General features: G+C 54.7%; 1 protein-coding gene across 3 annotated transcripts; it reads left to right on the top strand.

Annotated features, from left to right (window-relative positions):
* Positions 1 to 301: 301 nt before the first annotated feature.
* On the top strand, positions 302 to 8,790 carry TBXT (T-box transcription factor T; the record flags this gene model as incomplete). Of its 3 annotated transcripts, none has more annotated exons than XM_080700811.1 (8): positions 302 to 504; positions 881 to 1,145; positions 1,702 to 1,836; positions 2,605 to 2,666; positions 2,770 to 2,831; positions 4,696 to 4,869; positions 6,322 to 6,451; positions 8,520 to 8,790. In XM_080700811.1, the coding sequence occupies 8 exons, from the start codon at positions 302 to 304 to the stop codon at positions 8,788 to 8,790; spliced, it is 1,302 nt and encodes a 433-aa protein (XP_080556937.1). The 3 variants fall into 3 exon arrangements, with proteins under 3 accessions (XP_080556937.1, XP_080556936.1, XP_080556938.1); XM_080700810.1 differs by having other exon boundaries at positions 4,693 to 4,869; XM_080700812.1 differs by lacking the exon at positions 4,696 to 4,869.
* Between the last annotated feature and the right edge of the window lie 229 nt (positions 8,791 to 9,019).

Genomic DNA, 9,019 nt, shown 5'->3' with positions numbered 1-9,019 from the left:
CGCCCGGCCGGGTCTGATATGGCCGCGCGCGGCCAATGGGCAGCTGTCCGGCACTTCAAAGGCTGCGCCGTCCAATCCGCCGCGCCCCCCTCGCGGCCCTATTTATGGGAAGGGGGCCGAATTTCTCTCCCCAGAGACCCACTCCCGGCGCTTGGGGAGTTCAAGTGGAATCCCCGTCCCCCTCCGCCCTCACCCCGGCCTTCTCGGCGGCGCCGTCGGGGGTCGTGGCCCGAGGACCCCTTTCCTCCGACGGGCGGCCGGGGCGGAGCTGGGGCAGCGCGGGGCTCGCGGGCAGCGGGGCATGGGCGCGCCGGGCGCCGAGGCGGGCCCCGGCCTGCAGTGCCGCGTGGACCACCTGCTGAGCGCCGTGGAGAGCGAGCTGCAGCCGGGCAGCGAGAAGGGCGACCCCACGGAGCGCGAGCTGCGCGTGGGCCTGGAGGAGAGCGAGCTGTGGCTGCGCTTCAGGGAGCTCACCAACGAGATGATCGTGACCAAGAACGGCAGGTAGGCCGCGCTCGGCGTCCCGCCGGCCCCCCCAGTGGACCCTAGCCGCCCTCCCCAGGCTTCTCTGCAAGCCTGGGGCCGGAGGACAGACTCAAGCCCGAGATGCAGGCCAGGTGTCTTTAGGACTGGCGGCGCCTCGCCCACGCGTGTCCTGGCCCGGCTTGGCCTGTGGCCTGCGGGAAGCTTTTGCCAGGTCCTCTGCGGAGGCGGGGAACAGAGCGGAGGCTGCCGAGGGCTGGGACGGTAGCTCTGGTAGCTCCGGGACAGGGGAGCCCGCTTTCCTTGCAAAGCTCCCAGGGAGGCCCCTCTGGGAAATGGCCCGTCCGGGTGCCTAGCTCCCGGCACCGGGCCCTCCTGCCGCCCCTGGCTTTTCCAGGAGGATGTTCCCGGTGCTGACGGTGAACGTGTCCGGCCTGGACCCCAACGCCATGTACTCCTTCCTGCTGGACTTCGTGGCTGCCGACAACCACCGCTGGAAGTTCGTGAATGGGGAGTGGGTGCCGGGCGGCAAGCCCGAGCCGCAGGCGCCCAGCTGCGTCTACATCCACCCTGACTCGCCCAACTTCGGGGCGCACTGGATGAAGGCGCCCGTGTCCTTCAGCAAGGTCAAGCTCACCAACAAGCTCAACGGAGGGGGCCAGGTAGGCGGGATGGCCGCTCCTGCGGGGAGCCAGCCAGAGGCTTGAGGGAGTGGGCTGTGCGCCTCTCCTGCCTGGGGGATCCGGGGCTGACTGCACAGACAGGAGGTGAGTGTTCCCCAGAGAGACTGCCACAGCCTTCCCCGGCCACATTAAATCCCAAGCAAATACCCGCCAGGGTCCACCAAGCTGGGGCCTGGGGGTGGGCGCTCTCTGGAGATCTGTTTCCTGCAGTGTCTGAGCTCGGAAAACATCTCTGTACAATCTCCAGGCTCTCCTAGAGAGGGCTGAAGTGTTGAGGGCAAATGGTGGCATTCGAGGGTGAAATCTGAACAAACGTGTAAGTTTGTCCTTTGCTAAAGGACATTCTTTAGTGTGGGATTGCTCCTGGGAGCTAGCTAAGGTGTCTACGGATGACCGACCCCTGGAGGCCTCGGGCTCCCAGCTCCCAGCTCGAGCTGGAGGATCTTTGCAGGTCCTGTGCAGTTTGTCTCCCCGACGCGGGTGGGCTGGTGTTTTGTTGTCTTGGGGTAGGACATGGTTGCTGTATCTCTCTCAGATCATGCTGAACTCCTTGCATAAGTACGAGCCTCGCATCCACATCGTGAGAGTGGGGGGCCCGCAGCGCATGATCACCAGCCACTGCTTCCCAGAGACCCAGTTCATCGCGGTGACGGCTTACCAGAACGAGGAGGTGAGGCGGTGGGACCAGCCCCGTGTGGCGTGCGGGCGCCACTCAAGAGTCTGGGATGGGAACTTGGGTGACGGTGCTGTCCAGAGCCCTTTCAATTTACCACTACTGAAGTGAAGGCAAAGGGGAGAAAAAGCTTAAAATAAATCTTTATTTTAAAGGAGCCCGTTTCTGTCTTTACCCACCGAAATATCTACAAATAGATGCATCTACTAGATGCTTAGAAAGGCACATGAGGCACTTGGATTAGATGGGGTTTTCTTTTACTATCTGGGAGTTTCCGATCAAGGGCATCATCTCCTAGCCTTGGAAATCTTTCTGAGACGGAGTGGCAGCTTCCCTCACCCAGCCGGGACAGTGTGAGGACTCAGCCAAATAAAAACACGGGCTGGGTGTCCTTGGGAAACTCCACGTCTAGCTCAAAGCATAGAGTATTGGTGATTTGTTGGCTACGTTGTCAGTGCTGACCACAGACAAGAAGTCACAAGCCGCCCAGGCCAGGCCTGAGGCGTTTTGATTTTTACGCATGGGCATGTTGGAGGCAGGCTAAATCTATTGTAAATTCTGCTCAGAAAATCGGATTGAAAACTTCTCAAAAACTTGTTCTTTGTCATTTCTCAGCTGCAAAGAGAAAAGTGCAAATAGGTGCAAATAGAAACGTGCAGCTGGACAAATTCGGATTGGTTGTCAATATTTAAAATTGGCACCAGCGTTTCTCAATTTCTTGGTTAACGAGAAATACCCTGATAAATACATTTTCTTGTTCTTCAGATCACCGCCCTTAAAATAAAATACAATCCATTTGCCAAAGCTTTTCTGGATGCAAAGGAAAGGTGAGAGAATTCTAATTCTTCCCTAGGGCAAAAAACTGTGGAGAACGATGACGTACTACCGGGACACTCTCCTGATATTTCTCTCTGCTTATTTTTTTGACAGAAGTGATCACAAAGACATGATGGAGGAAGCCGGGGATGGCCAGCAGCCCGGCTGCTCCCAATGTACGTTTGCTGCACCCTAAGTGCCTCGTTTTAGGACTAGACTTCCTGAAAACTATAGGCCGGAAATAAGCCCCAGGACATTACCGGGTTGGTCCAGGAGCAGGATTGCCCTTTCGTGTGAGCCAGGCAGGTGGCCTCTGATGCACCTCAGCCACTCCCCTGGGCTGTGGGTGCTCACCCAGCCCGGGAGGACTCACCTGGGCTCTTGGGCTTTGCTCGGAGGCAGTCGCGGTGGTGCCAGGCCTTGGCTGGACCCCTGTTTAGACTTGGGCAGGAGGAGAGCCTGGCACCACAGAGGCTCTGAGGCAGCTTCTACTTTCGTTAGTGGTTGAGAACTGCAGGGCCCGGGGGCAGGAGCGTATGCACAGGAGGGTATGCACAGGAGCGTATGCACAGGCGCGTATGCACAGGAGGGTATGCACAGGAGCGTATGCACAGGAGCGTATGCACAGGAGCGTATGCACAGGAGAGTATGCACAGGCGCGTATGCACAGGAGCGTATGCACAGCAGCGTATGCACAGGAGCGTATGCACAGCTTTCCCCCTTCGCCTGCTCTGCCTCTGAGTGTGGGTCATTGCCTCGCTGGTCTTGTTGGGACCTGTGACGTGTGAGAAGGATGGATGTTCTTTAAGCTCGCTCTTTTAGGAGTTACAGGGGTCTGGACTAGGGGTGCAGGTCTACATGTGACAAGAAGGAAGCACACGGGGCAGTTTCCTCTCCTCCTGGGGAGGGCACGGAGAGGCTGGAGACCTGACCATGGGGGTTTGAAAAGCCAGTGCTGCTGGTCACTTCAGAGGTTGTGTGAACCGGTCTCGTACCCGCTTCCTTAAGTCACCGTCTTCTATCCAGCATGGGCTTTTTAAATGATCTTAATTCTAAATGATCTAGGCTGATTTAACAAAGGGCCCCATAGCGGCCTTAGCCCCATCATAGGAGCAGACTGGGGAGATGTGCTTGGACTGCTCTGTGTTCTGGCCTCACTGAAGTTTCGTCTGAAGAATTGTTGAGTTTGGAAATGGGACCAGAGTGGTTGTCATCCTAAGCACTACTTTTTTTCTGAATTAAAAAAAAAAAAAACACTTTAGCTGGGCGTGGTGGCGCACGCTTGTAATCCCCGCGCTTGGGAGGCAGAGACAGGAGGATCACGCAGGTTAGAAGCCAGCCACGCGCACTGGCTTAGGAGACCCTGTTTCCAAAAAAAAAAAGTAAAAATAGGTCTGGGAGTGTAGCCCCGAGGTAGAAGGGCTTCCAAGAACCCTAGTACCACCCCCCCCAAAAAAAAAACACTTCAGAAAAAAGAATGAAGAAGACATTGGAGCTTTGGAACAGGACAGGACAATCTGAGAGCAGCTTTCCGATATGTGTGGAGAATGTGGGGACACCTGGGTAGCCTGAAATAGAAGGACCAAGCAGGGACTGGGTGTGCTGCAGGCAGGGTCAGGCCGGAGGAGAGGAACTGCAAGGGCAGCTGTGTGGGCAGCAGGGGCAGCTGAGGGAGGAGCACCCGCTGGACGCTCTCCTTGGTCTCTGTGTCATATCCATTGACACTGTATTCCTGTTCCGCTGGTGCAGAGAGCCACCTGCCATGGCTTGGGGAACAGGGGATCTTCTAAACTCGGGGGTTCTCAGGTCTGTGTGTACAGCAGGGTTGAGGAGGCAGCTCGGACACTCAGGCTAGAGAGTTCACAGGTATTGAGTGCCCAGCAGGCGTGAAGCCTGTAACTCGGGCATTAAATGTGGAGCTGGTGTCCTGGACGGCTCAGTGAGTATAGACCTGCATGGAGTGTTGCCCAGGTCTAAAAAAGCTTCAGCCCCTGGCTTCCACTTCAATGCTGGTTACTTAGCTTTCTTTCCTCACAGCAGGGGGGTGGTTTTTTCCTGGATCCGGCACCCTCTGTCCACCACCAAGCCCCCACCCTCAGTTCGGAGGCCCCCTCTCGCTGCCCTCCACGCACGGCTGTGAAAGGTACCCGGCCCTGAGGAACCACCGATCCTCACCCTACCCCAGCCCATATGCTCATCGGAACAGCTCCCCAAGTAGGTTGCCAGTCTCAGTCTGTTGGGGCATGGCGTGGTTGGAAGACCCTCTGGGGAGGCACTTCCAGGGAGAGACCCTCTTCTCTAACCCAGTTCTTAGCGGCTCCTGGGCTGACCTTCACGTCACATCCCCACCACCCTGGGTCAACCTGGGATCCACACCGGGGCCTTTCTGTGTTAAGAATGTCCCAGAGTTATGTGCACGGTTTTCATTTGTTTTTGGCACTGAGTATTGAACCCATTGGCATTCTACCTCTGAGCTCTACTCCTAACTCTAATATATATATATATATATATATATATATATATATATATATATATAATTAGGAAACAGGGTCTCACCAAGTTTCTGAGGCTGGCCTTGAGCCTGCAGTCCTTCTGTCTTAGCCTCCCAAATACTGGCATTACGGGCACTAGTTCCTGCCAAGGTTTTTAAAATGACAGATTCCAGGGGCTCTGCACAGAACCATGGATCACTCACTAGCATGGATTCCAGGCTTGGATCTTTTGTGTCCTTCTTGAGAGCGCTGGTTCAGCCAGGTCCAGAATTCTTGGTTAGTGACTCCTCAGTGTGGACCCTGGACCTGCAGCATCAGCACCAACGGAGACCTGGCGGAGTCTCAGGCCCTGCCCCAGGCCAGCCAGCTCAGCCGCTGCAGGGAGGCGGCCCTCTGGGTGGTCTCACGCGGGCTTCTGTGTTCTGCACGTGGGGGTGGCCTGTGAAGACCCCGGGTCTAGTTCTCTCCAACACTTTGCATGACCAGACTTACTTTTGTCTGCTGCAAAAGGAGGAAAATAGCTGAGGAACACCATAAAGCAATTAAGCAATTACAGCTGATTTGAAATGAAAGGAAATGGTCCTCGGGACTTGTCCTCCTGAGACTAGACTCTGAGGCTGGGAGATCATATTTTAATTTGCCTTAAGCAATGGTTTCCATAGCCCACTCGACTCCTCTGAAATCATCCTCTTGGGAAAAAGGCAGGTTAAAGCTACATTTATTTTTAAGGGTAAGTCATCTAGGCTGTGCATGTGTGAGGTCCTGGGCTCACTCCCCAGCACACCAAAGTCACCCCTGACTAAGTGATGTAGGACTCAGTTTCTACAGGTATCCACTGATCTGATGATAAAGGAGAAGCTTGGGTTTCCTGGAGTATATTTGCAAGTAAATAATTTGACAATAAATATTCACCCTGGTGACCAATCAAGTAGGTCATTGGATTATTTTATATGTTTAATATACCACCCACTATTTTTTGTTTTTAACCTGATTTTGGGGGTCTTCTTTTGAGCTTGGGATTGAACCCAGGGCTTTACACTTGCCAGAGAAGCGCTTTGCCCTTGAGCTGCATCCAGCCCCCACCGTTTAGCTTTGGGTAGTTCCGGTTATCGGTGGTGTTTCCCTACATATTGTCCTTCTTGGAAATCCACTAACTGCCCTCTACTTCCCTTAGCGTATTCTGATACTTCGTCTGTGTGCTTGTCCACGCTGCAATCCCATGACAACTGGGCCAGCCTTGGAGTGCCCACCCACAGTGGCATACTTCCCCCGCCCCACAACGCCAGCCCGTCCCCTGGGTCCAGGTATGTACGTCTGGGAAGTGGTGCACAGCCTCCCATTTCTATTGGCTGTTTCTCCACGTCTACCTTGCATCTGCAGGCAGTTGGTGTTTGTTTACAATTCTACCAGTCGCAGGCTGTGTCAGGAATACCGCCGCCTTGACTGGGAGTCTCTGCCGTTCTGCTGCTGCCTGAGCTTCTCATGGCATGGGGTAGCGCTGGCCTCTGCTGTACCCTAGTGAGACCAGGGCCCCTGTCTCGACTCTGCCGTGTGCTGGTTCCTACGATGCACAAGGCTCCTAAGCTTTCCTGAGCCTCAATAACACTGGCCTTGGCCCATCTCTTATAGGGAGATTGGGGTCACTAGGTTTAGTTTGAAGAAATGTTAAAGAACCTTTCCCAGCAGGATCTAGCCAGTCCATTAAGAAAATTAATTTGTTGTTTTTTTCTCTAGATATAGGACCACCGCCCTTAACCTGTATATACTGAGTAACAGAGAAAGAGTAAAGGCTGTTTTATTAGCCTGCAAATTATGCAGTGGGAGGATGGTGGCTTGAAATGCCAAGTAGGTTAGTGCACGCTTGTCATCCCAGCATTTGGGAGGCTGAGACTGGAGAATCTTGGTTCACGGACAGCCTCAGCTACTTAGTGAGGCCCTCCGCAACTTAGTGAGACCCTCCGCAACTTAGTGAGACCCTGTTTCAAAATAAAGAATAAAAACTAGGGCAGGGAGTATAGCTCGGAGGGTGAATGCCCCTGGGTTCCATCCCCATACCCGCAAAAAAAAAAAAAAAAAAAAAAAAAAAAAAGCCAAGCAGGTTGGTGGAATGAAATATATTTCCTTTATAGAATTATTAATTCTTTACGGGATTAGTATAACTATAAAAATAGCAAAGCTAGAAGTCAGTCCTCATTTACTAAGGAGGAAAGAAACCTAAGGATATTCAGTGATCGGAAAGCTGTTAGTTTTCATCAGAGTGAGCCTGAAGCCACACGAGGTCTGACCCTGATGGGCCCCCGGACATCAGAATCTGCTTTCCATCTCAATTCTTTTTTGCCTAGGAAATTGCTCTTTAATATTAATTCTAGTTATCCACTCCTAAAAACAGAGCAAACATGCATGGACTGCTAACTTTTCGGGGGCTCTGAGGTCCCTGCTCACCAGTGGATGACTTCTGGGTTGGAGCTGCCCGAGGGGCCATGCGTGTGGTCCCCATCCCGCACCCCATAGCCCAGGACCCTCATCTGTAAAATGGGATCGAGACCCACCTCGATGAACTCAGGCATCTTTACGGGGTCAGATGCAACGGAAATGCAGAACGTGGCTTTGCAAGTGATGCAGCAATGAGGAGCCTCATTGTTCATTTACAGACGAAGCCTAAAGAATTTTTCCCCAAACACAATTTTGGCATCGTTTAATAATGTTTGTTCACTTTGGTGTGCTTAGATCAGAGGGTTTAATACTAATCTGGCTCCCATTTTATACACTGGGGAACAACCAGCAAAGCAGGCCAAGTCTAAGGTGACGCGGCTGGCGTTAGGCCGAGCTGGGACGGGCGTCTGCTCCAGGTGTGGGTCCGTCCCGGGGTGGGACGCGTGCTGCGGGGTGGACCAGCCTCGCCTACAGTCCTGGAAGCAGCGCCCCTCCGCCCAGCCCCCAGGGAGGCCTGAGCTTGGCTGTGAGGGTTGCTGTGGCGGGTGAGGTGTGCTAGCTGAAAGGCAGGCGCTTCAGACATCCTCTGGAGCCCTGGGCGCACTGCATCTGAGAATTGTGCCCTCTGCCCGGGATTGCAGAGCCCTAGCCTGGACTCTTGGGTGGCAGGACTTCATAGCGCCGAGCTGTGGAACCTGTGTGTGTAAATAATCTTTTTAGTTTGCTTCCTGACAGCTTTGTTAACAGATGTAACAGTCCATTCCATATACTTCAGAATGTGGTCGCGAGCCATTTAATAATGCAGAGAAAACAACCTGTCTGAAAAGCCGAATTGTGCCGTCCTTGGGACTAGGCGTCTGAGCCGCAGCCCTTCATGCCCATCCCTACCCGGCGGGCCTGGAGCCCCTTCCCAGCCCTGACTTCTGCTTTCCGTTCCAGCCAGTACCCCAGCTTGTGGTCTGTGAGCAACGGCACCATCACGCCAGGCTCCCAGGCAGCCGGGGTGTCCAGCGGGCTGGGGGCCCAGTTCTTCCGAGGCCCACCCACCCACTACGCTCCGCTGGGCCACGTCTCAGACGCCTCGTCCTCCGGCTCACCGCTCTACGAAGGGGCTGCCGCCGTCACAGACATTGGCGACAGCCAGTACGACGCCTCGGCGCCAGGCCGCCTGGTGGCCTCATGGACGCCCGTGTCCCCTCCCTCCATGTGAAACCTGCCGTCTCTGAGGTGCAGTGACTTTCTGTGGCGGCCACCAGAGTTGATTAGATCCACCTACTAGGCACAGCACGGAGTCTCGTGCGCCAGGGAAGGAAGGAAGCACAGGCCTGCTCACTGCATCTGAGAGGAGGAGGAGCGCGGGCTCCGCTGTTCAAGCCCCACCACCCTGCCCGTCTGCAGGAGCACTGTGTGTCTGCGGGAGAGTCCAGGTACGCAGGTGA

The sequence above is a fragment of the Muscardinus avellanarius genome (assembly GCF_963383645.1).
Source record: "Muscardinus avellanarius genome assembly, chromosome: 8".
Classification (NCBI taxonomy): Eukaryota; Metazoa; Chordata; class Mammalia; order Rodentia; family Gliridae; genus Muscardinus; species Muscardinus avellanarius.
Note: the sequence above shows the minus strand (reverse complement) of the source record. Positions and strands in the feature narration are given on the sequence as shown.